Raw genomic sequence first — 21,087 nt, 5'->3', positions numbered from 1 at the left:
CAGTGAAATGAGTAGCATCAGCAGAGATAGAAGACAAAAACCACATTAGGATTTGGAACCACAGAATGAAGAGAAATTGTGTAACAGTTAATGGTTCTCAAATCCTGAATAAAACAATGTAAGGGCCCTTCCTTTTCATCTATACTTTCTGGCTTAGGTACAGGGAAAAAGCAGTGTTTGCAGATGATAATGTAGGGATCAATATCTTCTGGCCAAGGTAGGAGGCTATTAGAGGTGTTATCCTCTTATCAATCTTAGAGAAAACATGATATTGTAAAATAGAAGGAACTTTCCCTGAGGAGGAAACCAGTAATTTTTACTGGAATTACTGTTTGTAAGAGACTTACATCATGAGAAGAGGTAACTCACAAAGGATGGTCTAGATCAGAAACATCTTCTATTTCTTCTGTAGCAAGGAGCAGCAACATTTCTGGCAATGTTTGTTTCTGGGATAACCAAATAAACTCTATCTGAAGTATAATAAATGTAATGCAAATATACATCTTTAGATCTTTATAAATCAAGTTATGACCCATGACCCCACAGTCTGACAGTAGCACCCAGTATGGTTGGTCAAATGGTTAACCATAACCTATATGCCCCTGAGGCCCCTGAACAGATTGTTGCCACCAATTTTTAAAACCCAGCACAACAGCTTTACAATATATTGGGTCCTAATGGCATTCTGGAAAATGAAGATAGCGATGGTTGTCATAGTAATTTCACTTGGTGTACTTGGCTACATTTCTGCTAAAGTGAGTTCTAGAGGTAAGGCATCAGAATGAGACATAGCAGGCTGAAAGGAGAACTTGCTGACTTAACCCTCAAAACTGGCAAAGATGGCATATGACAATGGCACTACTAAAAATCCCACTGCGACACCATTTGTAAAATGGAGCTCATGTTTCTGAGGTTTGTTTAAAATATAACCCCCCCCCCTTTTTCCAGCAGAGATTTCCAGTCACATCAGGCCTTCACTGAAAAGGGCCTTAATTTTAGCACCACCAATTTTTGATAGGCTTAGAGAGAACATTTCAAGGATGGATTTTGAAAGTGGTTTTGACACTGTGATGTTCATTTCTTATTGTGTATCGTTCTTTTTAAAAACCTTTGTTTATAGTTTTATGAACTTTTTTTTTGGCTTTATAGGGTTTTTAAATTTTTGTTTTTCTATTTTTTTCTAGCTTTTTTTTCTTTTTCTGTATTTTTCCAAACTTGTAATAAAGTATTTTTTTTAAAAAAGCCATTGTGCCTATTGTGTATGATTTCCCCATTCTGTGAGGAATCAAAGGTGTACAGCAGTTGTCTTTGAACTCTACTGTATAATCTGAGTCCCACAAAAACAACAGCGCTCCACTCTGGTTTCCCGCCCTTCATAATTGCTACACCCAAAAAGTCCCAAATCGTGGTCTGTCACTCGGAAGGTTGTTGGCTAGTGCGGACGCTCAATGGTTGTTAAAGGAATCACTCTGCACTCCCGCGGACAGAAAAGTCACTTCATCTTACGTCGCCTGTCACGCTTCGACCGCTAAAATACAGCCGTTTCCGCCTGAAGAAAAGGCGGGGCCCCCGTCCAGGCTTCTCAATTCTGTCTCTTCGATTGGTTGAAAGGTGTCAGCTTCCAACCAATCGGGGCGAGAGGGTGGGTTTAGTTCATGTCGAGTGGCTTGATCCCCTCGTTGAGTGGACATCACTTCTGCCCGGTGTTGTTGAGAGGCGTTACCTCACAGAGCCTCAACTATGTCCTTTGATTGGCTTCTGTCACTTCAGTTAACGTGACCGTTGGCAAGGCGGGTTCTAAGACTTTTCGCCACCCCGCCCCCTCCAAGTGGCTTGTCATTGGCTGGTGCCGCTAACTCTCGCACAAGCGGAAGGGCGTGCGCCGTGGCTCTCGCTCTCCGATAGGCTGCGGGAGGCACGGCGGGGGGAAGTGTTATTTTACCATGGGAGGCGGATGAGAGACTGGAGGGGAGGTTATGGCGGGAGAGACGAAAACAGCTTCCGGGCCGCATGGCTGTCGCCTCCTGTTGCGGGTTGTGGTTCTTTCGATCCTGGCGCGCGGCTCCGGTAAGCGAGCAGGAGCGCGTAGTGGTTAAGGGGAGCCCCCCAGCTGCCCCCTTTGCAGCCTCCTCCTGAGCCCCTTTCGGTAGCGGGGGCTCCAGGTTCCTGGGTGGCGTTGTTGTTAGTAAGCGATGATGCTCTGCAAAAGTGGGCGTCTGTTGATTTCTCAACCTGAAATCCCCATCACAAAGCACTTCTTATCATTTAGGACAACGAACGGTACTCTGGGTGCTTTCTCTAGGCAAGCCTTTCCCAACCTGGACTTCTCCGAATGTGACTTCAGTTCCCAGAATTCCCAGCCTGGCTTGGGGACTGAAATCCCAGCACGTCTTGAGGGTGCCATGTTGTGAGAGCTTGGGCTATCCCGAGGATGAATTCCCCTCAGTCTAGGTCTGTAAGGTGATTTGAGGGGTAGGGTTGCTTGGACTATGATGGAGATGTTTAAACTTCTGTGGGAATCAGGCTTCTTAGCAAAGGTGAATTTTGAAGAAAGAAAGGTGAATGAAAGAGCCGGGTGGTGAAATGCCACTTGGATGACCAGGGTACCCCTGGGTAGTGTGACAAGACAGTATGGGCTATGTTTCGAGTTCTCACAGAAATATAACATCCAGGTGGATTATTCGGTAGAATTTATACTCTGTAGCATAACTTGTTTTCCACCGGGTTGTGGCATCTGTTGATACTCCCGATGCACCTCTCCAAAGTTGAAGACAAAAAACGCCACCTAGAGTCACTTGTATGGTGAGATGAGTGGCATATATAAATTTGAAAAATAAATAAAATGTTTACATCTGGTTATTAGCATATTGTTCATGAATATCATACGGGGGCAATGTGGCTAATGGTTATTTTAGTGGAATTATAGTGGCTAATTTATGGTTGTTGGTGTCCTTACCAAGGGGTAAAAAGCCAATTAAATCTTTTTTAAAATCTAAACGTGTTCAGATTGAGGCTTAAGTCAGATTTCTTTTAGTGTGCTCTGGGATTTGATGTTGTAGTATAGACAAAATGGATTGTGATAACCTGGGCTTTTGGGTGACTACTTGCCATTACTATTACCAAAACTCTGTCTTAGTATATATGTGGGGGGGAAATTGAGAGTGCTATGTATGCTGCCTTGAACTCCTGAAATAAATTTCAGCAGGATATAAATGCAACAAATAGATAAAGGCAAACATATTGAAATTTTACTAGATATGACAATTCTGATTTTCATTTTGTATAAATCAGCCTTGTTGTCTTAGTTCCTATGGCATTTCTTCATTTTGCTAATGTATCTAATGATTTTTCTTTGTTTGGACTCCTGTAGATGAAGTATTGTTACTTAAAGAACATCAAATACATGTATATAATTTGTCTGAAAAGTTTTGCTACTCAAATAAAGTGATCCCAAAATGGCATGATATATGGACCAAAATTCAGGTAAGAAGTGGATTACCTTTTTTTTTTTTTTGGCAACTGAGGTGAATCTTAGCTAATTTTCACGTCTGCATATGTCTCACAAAATTAAAGGGAATAACTATAGATTCTGTAAATGTATCCAAAGTAGCTCCAATAGAGATTTCATTAAAACCCTCATTATCTTTAGTTTCCTACATCTTTCTAGTTTGGAGCGTGTAGAAGGTGAAAGGCAAATTATAAATTCAGAGATGTGTGCTGAATTGCTAAGGGATCCGACTTTCTGTGTTATTATCATTGTGTTTATGAGAATGCAGCTGCTCAGATAGCTGTTGTCTTTCTCCTTGACTTCTCAAGCTATTCCATTAGATGCAGTCAGTTTATATACATTTAGGAAAAACTTTAATCCAAAAATATCTCAGTGTTATAGAATTATATTCCATTCAAGCAAACTTTGAAGAAAAAGATCGGGGACAGTCAAGAACAAGATCATATTCTGTAGCTTAGTAATGTTGCAGCAGCACATTGTAGTTGCACATACAGGCTATGTATTAACCTATATCTGTGCTAGAAGTTGGGAATGGAACTGGGTCAGATTGTATTAGTAGGCAATTTCCTCCTCCGTAAGATCTCTTTCGGATGTTTGTTGTACTTCTCAGTTGATTTCACAATGAAATTTAATATCTGTCTCCTTTCTTATCACGGAATTAAATGTGCTTTTTCTCTATAAATAAGATGCTTGTTCAAGATGCTAAGCTTTTTCAAATTTCATTTGGCAGTTTTTCAAAAGCTCTATTCTTTAGCACTTTCCCCTGAAACCAGTCATTATACAGTCAGGTCCAGAAATATTGGGACATCGACACAATTCTAACATCTTTGGCTCTATACACCACCACAATGGATTTGGAATGAAACAAACACAATGTGCGTTAACTGCAGACTGTCAGCTTTAATTTGAGGGTATGTACATCCAACGCAGGTGAGCGGTGTAGGAATTACAACAGTTTGCATATGTGCCTCCCACTTGTTAAGGGACCAAAAGTAATGGGACAGAATAATAATCATACATCAAACTTTCCCTTTTTAATACTTGGTTGCAAACCCATTGCAGTCAATCACAGCCTGAAGTCTGGAACGCATAGACATCACCAGACGCTGGGTTTCATCCCTGGTGATGCTCTGCCAGGCCTCTACTGCAACTGTCTTCAGTTCCTGCTTGTTCTTGGGGCATTTTCCCACTTCATCTTGTGGTGAACCCTCTGTATTCACTCTGGTGAAGTCTTCTTTTGATTGTTGACTTTGACACACATACACCTACCTCCTGGAGAGTGTTCTTGATCTGGCCAACTGTTGTGAAGGGTGTTTTCTTCACCAGGGAACGAATTCTTCGGTCATCCACCACAGTTGTTTTCCGTTGTCTCCTGGGTCTTTTGGTGTTGCTGAGCTCACCGGTCCGTTCCTTCTTTTTGAGAATGTTCCAAACAGTTGTTTTGGCCACGCCTAATGTTCTTGCTATCTCTCTGATGGGTTTGTTTTGTTTCTTCAGCCTAATGATGGCTTGCTTCATTGATAGTGACAGCTCTTTGGATCTCATCTTGAGAGTTGACAGCAACAGATTCCAAATGCAAATAGCACACTTGAAATGAACTCTGGGCCTTTTATCTGCACATTGTAATTGGGATACCGAGGGGATATCACACACCTGGCCATGGAACAGCTGAGAAGCCAATTGTCCCATTACTTTTGGTCCCTTAACAAGTGGGAGGCACATATGCAAACTGTTGTAATTCCTACACTGCTCACCTGCGTTGGATGTACATACCCTCAAATTAAAGCTGACAGTCTGCAGTTAACGCACATTGTGTTTGTTTCATTCCAAATCCATTGTGGTGGTGTATAGAGCCAAAGATGTTAGAATTGTGTCGATGTCCCAATATTTCTGGACCTGACTGTATATTTTGTAAAGACAGTGCTGCACAACTGTTGCCAAATGTAATACTGGCTAATTCAAATAACTGTTGAACAGTAACATTATGAAATCTCTGCATTAATTATGGAACTGCCCTTTTTTTTCTTTTGCCATCTCCTTTTGTTCCTGCAGATCCGAGTAAACAGCACCAAGATGATTCGGGTCATCCAAGCTGAAAATGAGGAAAAGCTGAAAGAACTGGATGGATTTAGTTTATGGATCTATATTGGCTTGCTCTTCAAAGAGAAGCTTAATGACACTTACATTAATGTTGATATTTTCAGTAAAGAAACCTGCTTGAAAGTTGAGCTTCTAGACCCACACTCCACATACACCATCAGTGTTACTCGTAGTAAGTTTTCTTTTACTTTAGTTGTTCTCATATTAAGAAATTAACCATATATCATTGCTAAATAAAGTAGATTAAGCTGATTCTGGGAGTTGTAGTGGTTAGGCTTTCTGATTCTGAAGACAAAGAGAGGAATATAAGAATGGTGACAGGTAATGTTATAATGTAAAATCTTTACTAGATATAATGCTGTATATAAGATGGCTAGTAGGAACTGATGCCAGCATCTGCTTAATTGATAAAACATTTTGGAATGAACATAAGTTCTGTTTGTTGAACTTCTCAGAACAAAAATTTGGCTTTATTCAAGGTCACCATTTTCCTAAAATGGAAGAAGGTATGCTTGAATAGACTGCTTCTCTCCCTTAATCCAGTAGCAAGGTTTATGAAAATTAGGCTTGTATGTGATTTCCTGTATGGGAGAGAGTCCTAATCCAGTTTCAGTTCTATGTAATGTCAAGAATAAGACTTGAAATGTGCAATATTTCAGCTTTTTAGAAGATTTTAGGAAGCCATCAAGTTGATGTGATAAGAACACCAATATGGGTGGGACAAAAGTTCCTGGCAGACAACCCAAGAATCCTTAAACCAGCTGGCAATGGCTGCTGAAGAGGCATGCAGTATGATGGGGAAAAACCAGCTGGCCCATTGTGGCATGCTCACACAACTAACTGTAAATTAAATATAAGGAAAAACTTTCTAATGGTAAATTCTATACAAGAGCCAGTTTGGTGTAGTGGTTAAGGCACCAGGCTAGAAACCAGGAGACTGGGAGTTCCAGTCCCACCTTAGGCACAAAACCAGCTGGGTAACCTTGGGCCAGTCACTTTCTCTCTGCCCAAGGAAGGGCAAGCCGCTTCTGAAAATCTTGCCAAGAAAGTTGCAGGGACTAGTCAAGGCAGTTGCCAGGAGTCAACAGTGACTGGAAAGCACTAAAAAAAAGCAAACAAACTATACAGCAGTGGAACAGTCTACTTGTCTGTGGTGATTTGATGGGTTTTTCATTTCTGGAAGTTTTTAAGAAGAGGCTGGACAGCCATGTCTCAAGGATGGTTTCTTTGGTTTTCCTTCACAGAGGGTTGGACTTGATTATCCTTGTGGTCTCTTCCAATTCCACAATTCTGTGATCCTGCAAAATTAGACTTGATTTCTCTTCTGAACATGCTGCTTGGGTCCTGGGAATTTTTTCATGCATTTTTTATTCAGTATTTGTGTCTGAAGAATGTAATTATCCTGGATAGACAAGGAGAGTTGAATACTTTTAGAATTATCACTGACTTTTTATGGTACCTCGGTTCACGAACTTAATTCGTTCCGCGACTCTGGTCGCGACCTGAATCAAATTTTCCCATAAGGTTCAATGTAAATACGGTTAATCCGTTCTGAACCCTCCGAATTTGGTCGCCAACCGATTTTGGTTGCGACCCAAATCAAATTTTCCCATAAGGTTCAATGTAATTACGGTTAATCCGTTCTGAACCATATGTTTTTTTTTTTTAAACCACAAAAATATGACACAAAGTACAGTATGAAGAGAGAGAACGCTAACCTTGCTCAACGTGACTTCTGGTGTGGAGGACAGGAAGGCGAGTGGGGAAGCGGTTATTGTTTGGAGGGAGAGTCCCCCTCCCTACAGGAAGCCACGACCATGTGTCACGGCAGGGAAAATGGCCGCGGATCCTGTTCGTCACCTGATCCGGCGTTCGCAAACGGAAGCAAAATTTTGTGAACGGTGCTGTTAGTGACCCGAATTGGTCATGAACAGAAGCGTTCGTGACCCGAGGTACCACTGTATATGTTGCATTCTGGAGCTTCAAGGCAGCATTTGCTATTGCTAGGACAAGTCTAATAGGTGTAAGCCTGCAGAAATAAAAGAGAGGAACAACCTATACAAGGACACGCTGATTTTGGATATATAGTACTGTACAAAAGTTTTAGGCAGGTGTGAAAAAATGCTGTAAAGTAAGAATGCTTTCAAAAATACATATTGTAATTGTTTATGTTTATCAATTTACAAAATGCAAAGTGAGCAAAAAGAAGAAAAACCCAAATCAAATCAATATTTGGTGTGACCACCCTTTGCCTTCAAAACAGCATCAATTCTTCTAGGTACACTTGCACACAGTTTTTGAAGGAACGTGGCAGGTAGGTTGTTCCAAACATCTTGGAGAACTAACCACAGATCCCCTGTGGATGTAGGCTGCCTCAAATCCTTCTGTCTCTTCATGTAATCCCAGGCAGACTCGATGATGTTGAGATCAGGGCTCTGTGGGGGCTAAACCATCACTTCCAGGACACCTTGTTCTTCTTTACACTGAAGATAGTTTTTAATGACATGGGCTGTATGTTTGGGGTCGTTGTCCTGCTGCAGAATAAATTTGTGGCAAGTCACAAGCCTCCCTGATGGTATGGCATGATGGATAAGTATCTGCCTGTATTTCTCAGCATTGAGGACACCATTGATCCTGACCAAATCTCCCACTCCATTTGCAGAAATGCAGTCCCAAACTTGCAAGGAACCTCCACCATGCTTCACTGTTGCCTGCACGCACTCATTATTGTACCACTCTCCAGCCCTTTGGCGAACAAACTGCCTCCTGCTACAGCCAAATATTTCAAATGTTGACTCATCAGGCCAGAGCACCTGCTGCCATTTTTCTACACCCCAGTTCCTATGTTTTCATGCATAGTTGAGTCGCTTAGCCTTGTTTCCACATCGGAGGTGTGGCTTTTTGGTCACAATTCTTTCATGAAGACCACTTCTGGCCAGACTTTTCTGGACAGTAGATGGGTGTACCTGGGTCCCACTGGTTTCCACCAGTTCTGTGCTGATGGCACTGCTGGACATCTTCCGATGTTGAAGGAAAGTAAGCATGTTGTATCTTTCATCTGCTGCATTAAGTTTCCTTGGCCAACCACTGCATCTGCGGTCCTCAACGTTGCCCGTTTCTTTGTGCTTCTTCAAAAGAGCTTGAACAGCACATCTTGAAACATCAGTCAATTTTTGCCTGATGCAGTATAACTACCTTGTGTCTTGTTGCTGTGCTCAGTCTTGCCATGGTGTATGACTTGTGACATGAAACTGTCTTCCACAACCTCACCTTAGTAGCAGAGTTTGGCTGTTCCTCACCCAGTTTGAAGCCTCCTACACAGCTGTTTCTGTTTCAGTTAATGACTGTGTTTCAACCTACATATGAAATTGATGATCATTAACACCTGCTTGGTATAATTGGTTAACCATACATCTGACTCTAATCCTACAAGATCCCTGACTTTGTGCAAGTATACAAAGTATGCAAGTATAAGAATTGATGCTGATTTGAAGCCAAAGGGTCACACCAAATATTGATTTGATTTAGATTTTTCTTCTGTTCACTCACTTTGCATTTTGTAAATTGATAAACATAAACAATTACAATATATATTTTTGAAGGCATTCTTACTTTACAGCATTTTTTCACACCTGCCTAAAACTTTTGCACAGTACTGTATAATATCTGTCCATTTTGACACACAATTGTTCACAGTTGCTGAGCTGTGTGTGAGTGTGTATATGAAGTCCTGGGGTATAAAATGTAAAGTGTGTGAATTGGTTTTATTATGCAGTTTGCATTTTTCAAACCAGTTGGCTCTTACTTGGAAAAAATGTGAATGATGGGAAGAACTACTTTAAAAGAAAATATTGTTTGCCTTTTTCTAAGACTTTACAGCAATGGTTTTTAGTAGTTCTCAATCTTTTATTCTGGCAATCACTTTATCAAAAATCTGGATACAGCAGAAACATAAAGACCATATATCGAGGGGAGGATATTTATACCTTTTACATATATCTGCTGTTATGTTTCGAGTAGTTCAGCCAGCGGATTAATTTTAAAAATTATTTCTTGTAGCACTTGATCCCAAGCTCTTCATTGTTACATTTCTGGGCCTTCTGCTGTTTTTCTGTGGTGATTTGATGAGTAGGTGAGTAAAAATCCAGTTCACAGCATTTGCCAGCTTACAACTGGTAGCCATTATAATCTAGTAAATGCCTATCTCTTCTTCAGCTTGTGATTGTGTTCATTCGTCCCTTTGCACTGCAGAGTACTTGGGAAATATCAAGTCTTCTTGTTTCCATGGGCTTCCATGTGGCGGGATATTTTTGTCCTCTGCTTTTTTCTTTTCTTTTTTTTTTTTTTTGAGTAGTGAAGGGGGACATTTGTGAAGTCTCAATGTGTATGCGTCATCATTTCCAACTCTTGCAAGACTTCCACATATTGTTTGCTCTTTTAAAGTACTACCATAATATTTGGCAGCCAAGCTAGAGTCTGTCCCTTTGGAGGAAGCTTTATGGCTCCTAGTTATTGGAGTACTGTTCACTTTTCCTCCTGCTGCTATAATTTGTTTTCCCTTTGTCTTCCTCTTTATCCATCAACCCTTGCTGTAATTTCATTTTGTGGCTACCAGCCAAAAACCTAGAATTCCTAGAATTACTGTTGGTACGTACTTATTCTGCCTTTCCCTGTAATAAAATGTCGAACTTCTTGTCTGTGTAAATTTTTGTGCACAGCATCTGAAATATTCTTTCTCTTTGCAGAAGTTCAGTCTTCTTCTATTCAGCTGGAGTAAGCATTGGCATGCTGAGTTCATTGCTCATTGTTGTCTACGTAGTATCCAGGTTTGTCCCCAAGGTGGGTTAAAAATCTGATCACTTAACTCTATTAGAGGTTTTGGCAACATTCTGAAAGGTACACATTCTGAACTGGCCAGTGGCCTTTCGACTTAGTAATTTTGGGTGTGGTAGTCTAATAGATATGGAGAGTAATGAGTTAAGAAAATTGATTCAAGCTGAACCTCTAAATGCCTGCCTCATTTATACTATTGAAGTGAGCTTGGAAACATGCAGGGAATTATACCCACCTAGTTAGGTACAGAAAACAATTTCTCCACAATTTCACTACTCATACTGTGGTGCAGGTCCATACGCCATCTAGTTTGGCAGGTTGGGTAATAGTAGTTTTAGTTTACGCTGATACTGCTACAGTTCTTTCATTAGCACGTATGGAGCTGAAGAGAGCATTATGAGCTTTAGCTGGTTATCGTAAGAAGGAGCTTCTTGGTAAACTACCAAAAATTAAATATAATGGGGTCCTGAATGAAAACTACAAACATACCATTATTGGCAACTGAATGGGCACCAAATTGAACAAGGAAAGACCTCTAAATATCTGAAATCTTATTCAGTGCAGTGGGTTCCTAGAATACAGATAAATTTGTATTTCAATAAGTTCAAAAGCCATGCTCATATTTTTTAGAATTGAGTGGAGTGGGAAAGTTTTGATTCCAAAGGTTTTATGCGTTTTTGAGGTTCAGGTTATAGCTCAAGTGTTTTATGGGCTCTAATTTGTTCATATACAGCAGTGTTTTTCAGCCTTGGGAACTTTAAGATGTGTGGACTTCAACTCCCAGAATTCCCCAGCCAGCATGCTGGCTGGGGAATTCTGGGAGTTGAAGCCGAAACATCTTAAAGTTCCCAAGGTTGAAAAACACTGATATACAGGTATTGATTGTGGCCCATTGGAGATAATACAGAGTAAATGTTTAAGTGCCCCTGATATGTTTCTCATACTTTGTTAGAATCTGTAAGCTTTTAATTAAAGAAAGAGTTTGGTTTTAAATCTAAATTATTGGATAAATACATATAATATTTCTTTAGACTCCTTAGCGTTCCTAACCCTGATTGATTCAGTGGATAAAAATTTTAAATTATCTTAATGATGGGAGTTTCTTGCCTCATTTTGTAATTTTTCTAGAGACAGAATTAAAAATATCCTAACACAAAGAGATACAGAGTTCCCAGAATATTTTTGCCATTATTTAACACAAGGAAAGCTTATACTCTATCTCAGTATCTACATCCATGCTGGACTATAGAAGAGCATTCACTTTGGCCCATTTTAACACTCTTCCATCTACATTATTAGAGGTAGATTCTGCCATTTTTCACTTAAACACTATCTCTATCCATTTGGTACATACTCATATGCCTTTGGTGAAAGTTTCCCTAGTTACATGTGCTGCATCTATTTTGAGGGAAAGGTCTGCAAAGAGAAAAGCAAAAGATTAATTGTCTGCTATTAGATCAGAAAGACTCAATTATGAATAATGTAGCAGATTTTGCTTAAAAGCGACATAGGAAAGACAGCCTTTGATACACAAGTGTTAGAAGGAAGCAGGGTAGATGTTTTAGCTGTACATCTTAATGTTTTTATTTTTAACTTTGCACTAATATTTTTTGTTTGTATTGTGTAAGCTGATCTATGAACCCATAACTAAGATGACCCATACTGCTCCTTTCTGATTCCCCATTTACAGTTCCTTAAAATGTTTGGTTTGGTTTGAATTAGCAAAGGAAAAGAGGGTGATAAAGCCTTCTGTTTTCCTTTCCCACTGGGCAAGTGACTACAGTGGATGAAAGGGATACCAGTATAACACAATATTGTTCACTAAAGAAACAGAGTCAAAGAAAAAAGCATGGAGAATGTGCCTTTGGTGTATCTGAGAATGATCAGCTTAAATCAGATCAGTGCTACTTCCCCTACTCCTCATACAAAAAATTGTAAGCAAAGACTTGAGTATTAAAAACAACATGATAAACCTGTGCTGGGTGGGCCCATCTTATGTGATGTCTCAAATCCGCACAGAGAATATGACATGCTGCAGTTGCTGCTACATTTTGAGAAGTAGGCCTTGAGACATCCAAGTGTTTCAGATCAGTGGGTAATAAAAGCTTCATCCAGAAAAGCATATGTTATGATTGCTGGATGGATCTGTTCATGATTGAAAGAGCACAGCCGATGACTGCACTGTGTGAAGCCTCCATATTAGAACACTCAAGCTGCAGGTGAGAGAAACTGTCAAGAATGCCAAAGTAGCTTTCTCTAATTGGTAACTTTTATTATTTCTTTGTTCTAGAAGAGCCCTATCTATCTCATGATTCTGGGAGGCTGGTCTTTTTCTATTTACCTTACCCAGTTGGTCTTCAGAAATCTGCAGGAAATATGTACATTGTACTGGGAATATCTACTTGGTGAGTAGATGGTAGCCTTCAGTTTTTGAGCTTGAGGCCGTTTTGCATACTTCTGAGCTAATCTAGGTAGGGAAATAACCAGAAGGTGACTTTCTTAAGCAACGTTTAAGTAACTACTTTCTAAATTGGTCCCAAGGTCCCAATTAATTTGCGTAAATAGATTCCACAGGTTATTACATTTCCTAATTATCTTAGGAAAAGTACAAAGAATTCTTTCTGCAGTAGTATATTTGGTGTCACTAAATAGAAGAAAATAACAAATCTTACACAAATTTGTGAATCCATGATAGTATGAGACACTGAGGATGGAAGTTCTGGAAGGAAATAGTGATATTAGCTACAGTTTCAGAATAACCTGCCAAAGAATGCTAGTTATGCATTCCTCATTGCTTGTCATATAAAACAAGGTCTAGATTTGGACTGTATTTTTATTCTCTATTAATAAGGACTTTAAAATTGTAACTGCACTTCTAATAAAAAAGAAATTAAAATGTAACTATAACAGAACTAAATAGAAAAACAGAATATAGAGCTTGCAGAATCAATAGGATCTTTACCAACTATCAAAATCACTCTAATTAAAAAGAAAAAAAATCAGAAAGACATCTTTATTAAAAAAAAAAAAGGCATAACTATCCAAAAGTATAGAAACAAAAAACCCAGTAAATGCCTTATACTACTGATGGAAAGCCATCTGGACCAACAGCCTGGCCACTTTAAGTCGATGCAGTAGTATCACTTAATTTCTGAAGAAATCATGTCACAAATAAATAGCTTGGTCATGGGTAATCTTTGGAAGGTTTATTTAGTCTAGACACTCTATAATTCATTAATCTAAGACCCTTGAATTTAGGTTAAAAAGATTTTAAAAGGCTGGTTTATCAAATTCACATCAGTATATGTTTTATCCTGAGAATCCTTTATAATAAAAATGATTCTACTATATAGATACTGGTTACGCCTAGAAGCTAGTAATTTGGCAGATTTTTTCTCTCACTCCCAATAGTCTTGCTTGATTTCATTCAATAAATATTAGTTTCTAGAGCATGAAGTTCCATTTTATCAGACATAAAAGCATTAGATAATTCTGGCTTGCAGTGTCTTACATAATTAACTGAAAGTTCCTTAACATGATTTTCCAAATTATGATGTGTCAGTTTTTTGTTTTTTCTTTCTTTATAAGCATAAGCAATTATCCAACCTCAAATAGATGCCTTGAAAGCCTCCCATATAATCACTACGATTACAGAATAAAAAAAGCTTATAATCATGTCTCATACTCTATAAAACGTGAAGAGGGAAACTTTCAAAGACTATCTTGAAATAAAAGATTAGTGTTATTAACACAGCTGATATTGTTTTTGGAGCATGATCAAATATTGCAATAAGATTTATACTACAATTATAGGCCAATCTGCTAAAGTTCAAGAGACTGAAAAACAATCCTGTCAGGAACGAGTTTTATGAAGAATTGGGGGGGAAAGTCTGTTCCCATTGTGATGTATTCAGAAGCTGCCATATGTCTACCAGTAAATAGGCTTGTAACTAACACTTGCCATAAATGAGAGCTCAACTTACCTGAAACAATATTGCAATCAAGCAAAGGATTCAAAACCTGATTAAAATCAGCACCAGAAGATAAGCTGAACAGCTGTGTAAGACATCTGGATGGTCTTTAGTGGGACTATTTGATGAATTATTAAAATTTCTGGGTTTTTTTCCTGCTCCAATACCATATATTAGAAGAAACTTTACTTTGTCTCCTATGCACATAGTATTTTATAACACTTCTTTTCTTCCCTCCATTGGTAAAAAGTGGGATGCATTTCTTCTGGATCAGCATCCTATCTGTTGTAGACTGTGCTAGTTCGATGTTTTGTAAGATACGCTGAGTCAAAAGCATGAATTCTTGCATTTTATTTCCTTCTGGCTTCTGTGTTTTGGCTGTACGATAATGCCCATGTTGTTTGGAACAGATCTGATGTTTATAACCAGTGTCTTATTGGCTGACTTAGATGATTAAATTATCCTGAAGGAGTAATTCATGGTGATAGTGAAAATCCAGATTAAAAATCATTCTTTTTCTTCCTCCACAGGCTACCTGGTCATCGTAGGGTGTGTAAGCTTCGCCATGTGCTACAAATATGGTCCTCTGGAGAATGAACGGAGTATAAACCTCCTCACTTGGGGTCTGCAGTCTTTCGGCTTGCTTCTCCTTTACCTGAGCATTCAGATACGACATATTGCCGTCATCTTAATTGTAATTGCAATCTGCACTAAAAACATGGAGTACCCAGTCCTATGGGCCTATGCCATCTACAGGTGATGGATGGGAAACCTGGGTTTGCTCATCCTAGAAAACACAATGTAATGATAAGTACCTTAAGAGATCTGTAGGGTGTGTGCGTGAATATGTTTGTTCATATAACACTGTTCCAAAAATGAATGAATTACGTTTTCAGTTGTTGAAATTCTTAGCATATTGTTCATTCCTGGCTAATTCTCTAGTTCCTATAGTTTAGGCATAAAGGCTTTTCAGATGGCAGACATCATTATGTGATTTTCCTGGAAGAGAAAGGTGCCAAAAAACCTCTGAAATTGCAAAATCTCAAGAAAGAACACTGAAATCTCAAGAGAGTTAGGCTGTTTTTTCAATTTTGGGGCACCATTTAAGGGTACCATTGGTTACGTGATATCTGCAAGCACCGTGAGGTCAACGTATGCTTTAAATCCTCTAAAGGTGAACAAACTTTTTTTTTTTTTTGCTTGAGCAAGTAAAAATATGGTTATTTGTTCAACACACCAGTTTAGGAGAGGGAAATGAGACTCAGATCTGGTTCACACAATACACTAAACTGAAATGTTTGTTTAGTTTGGGCTTAGCATGTTGTGTGAACTGAACCACTGTAATAAATGGTTTAGTGTGTTGAACAGATGTCATGATCTATCTCTTGAGCATTTGGGTGGCTATAAAAAAAATTATTTTTCTTGCGTCTTCACCACAACCTGGACACACTTGTAGAAAGAGCTTGCTCAGAACTGAAGGGAAGTGCATTGTTCATTGATAAATGCCTTTTGCCAAACTTTAAAAGAAAGGTAATTCCTGCTATAATTTTTAACATAAGAGACAAAACAAAATTAGGCACATGGATGACAAGCAATTCTTAGATGCTGTAGAACATTATGGAAGTTTCTTCTGGCAAGAAGTAAAATTATTGGTGAGGAGACCACTCTCCAAAAAGAAAAGCCAAGTGACAAAAGGTCTCAGCCAGCCCAGCAGAGGAGGCCTCAAGGCTCCTTTTCTTTTTCTGTGCAGCCTGGTGGAAGAGCTGGTGAGGGAAGCAGACTTTGGAATAGGAACAGGTCATGACTTCAACACTTTAGGCTGAATCACTGGCTTCATACAGCTATGTGGCTTTTGCAAGCATTTGGCAAGAGAATCTGCTTCTCAAGGTTCATTCTTATGTGAGAGCCAGGCTCCTGATCTATGTCTTGTGTTTTGTAAAATAGTTATGTGAGTAAAAGATCTCTGGGTGTTGCATTTGAGAGCTTTGTCTAAATACATATGTAAGATCTTTTGGGAAAACTATTGAGTGAGGTATTTTTTTAGAGGAGTGGGACACAGCTGATTTAAGATAAGCCATAACTGTGGCTAAAAAATTTGTGGGGGGAGGGAAATGAGGGCTGACTAGCTAACATGCATTAGATTGTGGAAGATCCTACTCTGTAAGTGCTGCTGAGCAAAAATAAGTCCAGGTTCTCAGGAAGAGACTCTGTTGATTTCAGAGCACCATTCCAATAATCTTTATCAAAGTCCTATGGCATGTTGAAGATTAGTAACAGTACAGTATTATCACAAACATAGACAATAATGTTTTAGTCTTTCTTAGATATTTATGCAAAAGACATAACATGACTGGGAACTGTTACAGAATAATGTAGTAAAACTGGGAGGACAGTATCCCTCTCCAGAAGGCCTGGTTCTAGAATGTTCAGCTTTGTCCCCAACTTGAAATAGGGTACAGTTGTGAGAGTGTGTGTATCAGGTATCATCTCCTAAGTGGTTTGAAAATGATTGCAAGGGGCCAGTCTTCAGTGTTCAACTTATAGGTGCTACTAACACCATTGCTGTCCTAGCAGGAAGGTGTTCACAACTCCAGAAAAGCCTAGCCCGCCACGTCTGTTGACTGAGGAGGAATATCGGATCCAGGGGGAGGTAGAGACACGCAGAGCCTTGGAACAATTGCGGGAGTACTGCAGCAGTCCGGAATTCTGTGCATGGAAAGCAGTCTCCCGCATCCAGTCTCCAAAGAGGTACTGCCCAAGAAGATCACCAGAAGGGAGGGGTGAGCTGTAATGTGCTATGGGGTCATCTTGTAATCTTAAAATTCTCAGAGATCCAATTGAAAGCCACATCTGTGAGAGGAAATGGGACCAGGAAAAGGGATGTGGGGGAAATCGGATTCAAAAGTGAATCTAGGTTTCTTCCACGGCAGGAAAATCCAGCCAAGCATACCTTTTGTGTGTATATGCTATACCTAAGCAGGGTTTTCACCTCAATCTAGAGGTGCAAGCCCTTGGTAAAGATTGCAGAGCTACGTTGTGTATAATAAAAATTATAGGAGTGGTCAGGGTTCATTAGTTACAGCATTGCCCACATTGTTCTCTTTCTTTCCTCCAGATTTGCTGACTTCATAGAAGGTGCCTCACATGTCATCCCCAATGAGATTTCTGTCCATGAGCAGGAGTATGGGTTGGGGGGTTTCTTTCTAGAGAATCAACTCTTTGAAGAGGAAGATGAGGAAGGAGACTCCAGTTTTGATGAGGATTGTGTGGACGCATCATGGCCCCAGAATCACCTAAATTTTCAAGATAAAACTGGCCACTGTTGATGCAAATGGATTGACTGATGCCCCTTATTGATCCCCAGGTTTACTGTCTTCTGCTACAATGGAGGATTGCTATAGAAAGCCTTTTCTGTATGGCATTGCTTAAGTAGCTGCATAGGCTTGGCAATCTGAGTGGACGGCGTATGACAGGCCCCTAAAGACCTGCTATCTGTTCCAGACCATGACATGATCATGAACTGCACTATACTTGGGATATACCTCAATATCCTGGACTAAATGTCTTATGAACTACAAGTTGGTCGGAACCTAAGCTGTCAGCTGTGAGTAGGCTAAGGAGTAGGAATATGGAAAGCTTATAAATCGTTACCAAAAGCCAAGGAATAATGACAAATTATGTTGCCTTGATAAAAAAACAGGCTTCCTGAACAAAGGTTTGAAAGTCCAGCTGAATTTGATAGACATATCCTAATTTTGTGCCATGTCTCCTTCCTGGAAAGCAGTAGATGCTGCTCTTTGAAGTTTGGTTTTCCAGGGCGCCAACAAAGATTTGTGGGCGTGCTGCTCTTGCTCCAGTGACTGCACATTTCACTTGTTGGCTTAATTGTTGCCTCCTAGGTTCAGTACATGGTAAGTCTGAGGCTATTGCTTGTTGCAGAATGCATAATGAGCTCTCTAGGAACCAGCAAGTGGCTAGGCCTCCCAGGGAGGTCTCTCCCCTCCTATACCTGAGAATTGCACAAATAGAAATATTTTAAATTATATAACTCAGGAAGGGGGTTGCTTCAACTAAAATACTTCCTGTAGAGATCCCACGTGTTCCCTGTTGTATAATATAGCTTGATTTATTTGTAGCCTTTTTGGTGAGGTTGTGCAAAACACACCATACCAGATAAGGGCCACTTTCAGTTTGGAGAATTAATTTCTGTATGGCTGGATCAGAGTGATCTGGAGGAGAAACAACATTTTGGAACGCTGAGTTTTGTACAAAACTGCTTTTTGGAAACCAAAGCTTTGTGATCTTCAGCAAACCCACCATGGTTCAGATTTAAATCATCTTACTTGTTTTTGCCCTAGTAGTCCTCAATGGTACTGTAATCCTGTGAGAAAATTCAGTTGTATCTGGATAAGGATAAGGCAATAAACTCATAGTAGGTGTTTATACCCATCCAAAATGTTTGTATTTATAGCCATCCAAAATTTATTAACTCATAAATTGGACATGTAATTATGCTTTTCAGTTTCTATTACCCCCACCCTCACTTCTTGTGAGGTTTGAAAGAGCTCTAATACTCCATTCTTCTATTTTCAGACCCTGTCTGTTTCCTAGTCACCAAACTGATCACTCAGTTTGGTTACGCAAGGATCTGTTACAGTATTTTAATCAAGATCAGAGTTGGTTCCAAAAACCAGAAGATAGGGAAAACTGATCAAACAATAAAGCTGACATACTACTTTTTCCTGTTTGAAATGTAAAGAAAAGGCTGTGCTCCATACTGTATGTACACTGATTGTGTAAAATGATGAAACCAATGTGTAACATTAAGTATGTCAACAGATTTAATCTATGCAGTACAACTTTACTTAATTTGGGATGTAAGCCATGAAGGTCTTTTGAACAGAATAAAATCTCCCTCCCAAATGGTCAACGCTAGTACAAACATAACTAAGTTTTTAGTCAGTGAACAAACAGAGGGTATTTTAATGTTTTCTAACTTGAGTTGTGAACTTTTTAATAAAAAGTATGTTTTTGTTTAGTAGGAAATGAAGTTTCTTTGTATTATGTCACTTGGGAAGCGAGGAGGCCTAATCCTGCTTACTCTCATTAGTACTACAACTTGCATAATTCATCCGCAAACAAACATCTGATATCCCCTTGACTATGAAAAGTTTCTGCCATTAAAGATTTCCCCTGGTTGTTTGTGGTGTTGTCCTGGAGCATTGTGTGTGGCATACAGTGAGTGAACTTGGCAATGGGCTTCCGAAAGTGAAAAAGAAATGCCTTGGTCCTCAAAAATGCTTCCATGAGCCATTCGCTGACATAGCTTGGTCAGAGTGCAGAGAGATCTTTCCTAACAGACACACTCAGTTTTACAACTGATTTCATTGAGAGGTGCTCAGTGAGGATAGGTGAAATGAGTTATGAACAGCACCTTTATGTTTTGCTTGAATTTGGCAAATGGATGGTTGACAAACCTGATTCAGTAGTTTCTAGCTCACGTTACGTTGTTGCTGCTTTCGACTGACCTATCATTCTACATGCTTAAAGGTCCTTCTTTCGAACTCTGTAAATCAACCCTTTGCAATGCCTGAAACATCTCCCCCACTCCTGTGTTCAAAAAGCTTCTATATGGCATCCTTCCCCTTCGTGCCTCCACAGCTCTTAACACCAAAGGATTTGCAGATGTCAGTCCTTGTGGTCAAATCTGCCTCACTGTTTCTCCCTTCTCTAATTCCAACACAAAAGGAAGTTATGGATGGTATAGATGAGTGGTCTGGCTTTTAGGATTAGCTGACTATCTGAGATCGTTGCTCATTTTCGGGATACTCTGCCAGCGAAGTTCAACACATGTTTTAGGATGTCTAGCTTAGGACAGGTAAGCTATTGACAACTGATTTAATTCAGGAATTGTGTTAAGAATTCTTTGTTAGCTGGAATGGGATGACTGCATAAAGTGTTATTGGATAATAGCTTTTTTAAAGTTGCAGACTAGCTTTCTGTGCAGTATGCTTTTAATTTAAGAGGGCAAGGCTCAAGTCCACATATCTTTAACCACCAACGGTCTGACCTTCAGAGCTTTCATGCTTGAGCAGTTACTCGTATTTAAAGCTCACATTTAAAATATTAAAGGTTAACAAGTCTTGTTTTCAGTATCTAAAAAGACCTGTGATTCTGAGGCTGCTATGCTATGTCATTTATCACTTACTTGATCATAAATTATAGTTTCAGTTCAATATGGATGTAGGCCTGTTCAGATGTTCCTGTCTAAACCAGCCCGAGACTACAACATGGGAGTTGTAATAATGCGCAAAGAATCAAATGGTCATGTGTTGTATTTCAGCGCAACAAAGAAAGAGCAAAATCTTATCTGAAAGGAATGGGAGAGAAGTGAAGATAATGGAGTTTAAATGTGCATTATAATGTGGTTTATTAGTTGTGAAAGTAGCCATTGTGAATTATAAATCATGGTTTATCGGTTAACGTGATATGTGAACTCAGCCAGAAGCAGAGATGTGAGCCAGACCATTTTCCCACTTTAGGTACGTTTTGCAGTTTCAAATAATCTTTGTTTTCCTGGTGGTTGTTCACTACAACTGCATATTGTTTTATTGCCCAACGCTGTGCCCAATATTCCAATAATTTTCTCCACGAAGCTTTTAATGTAATGTTCAT

At 39.4% G+C, this 21,087-nt stretch overlaps 1 protein-coding gene across 2 annotated transcripts; it reads left to right on the top strand.

Annotated features, from left to right (window-relative positions):
* The first annotated feature begins 1,903 nt into the window (after nucleotides 1-1,903).
* On the top strand, nucleotides 1,904-19,503 carry NEMP1 (nuclear envelope integral membrane protein 1). 2 transcript variants are annotated; one of them, XM_015888521.3, is made up of 9 exons: nucleotides 1,904-2,067; nucleotides 3,371-3,483; nucleotides 5,561-5,780; nucleotides 9,668-9,740; nucleotides 10,354-10,447; nucleotides 12,735-12,846; nucleotides 14,943-15,168; nucleotides 16,987-17,160; nucleotides 17,528-19,503. In XM_015888521.3, the coding sequence occupies exons 1-9, from the start codon at nucleotides 1,977-1,979 to the stop codon at nucleotides 17,736-17,738; spliced, it is 1,314 nt and encodes a 437-aa protein (XP_015744007.1). In that variant the 5' UTR covers nucleotides 1,904-1,976; the 3' UTR covers nucleotides 17,739-19,503. The 2 variants fall into 2 exon arrangements, with proteins under 2 accessions (XP_015744007.1, XP_007430759.1); XM_007430697.4 differs by having other exon boundaries at nucleotides 1,906-2,067; nucleotides 12,732-12,846.
* The last annotated feature ends 1,584 nt before the right edge of the window (nucleotides 19,504-21,087 follow it).

Source organism: Python bivittatus, unplaced genomic scaffold (assembly GCF_059951505.1).
Source record: "Python bivittatus isolate LINGU-HERP-01145 unplaced genomic scaffold, Pbiv_v1 ctg000220_np1212, whole genome shotgun sequence".
Taxonomy (NCBI): Eukaryota; Metazoa; Chordata; class Lepidosauria; order Squamata; family Pythonidae; genus Python; species Python bivittatus.
Note: the sequence above shows the minus strand (reverse complement) of the source record. Positions and strands in the feature narration are given on the sequence as shown.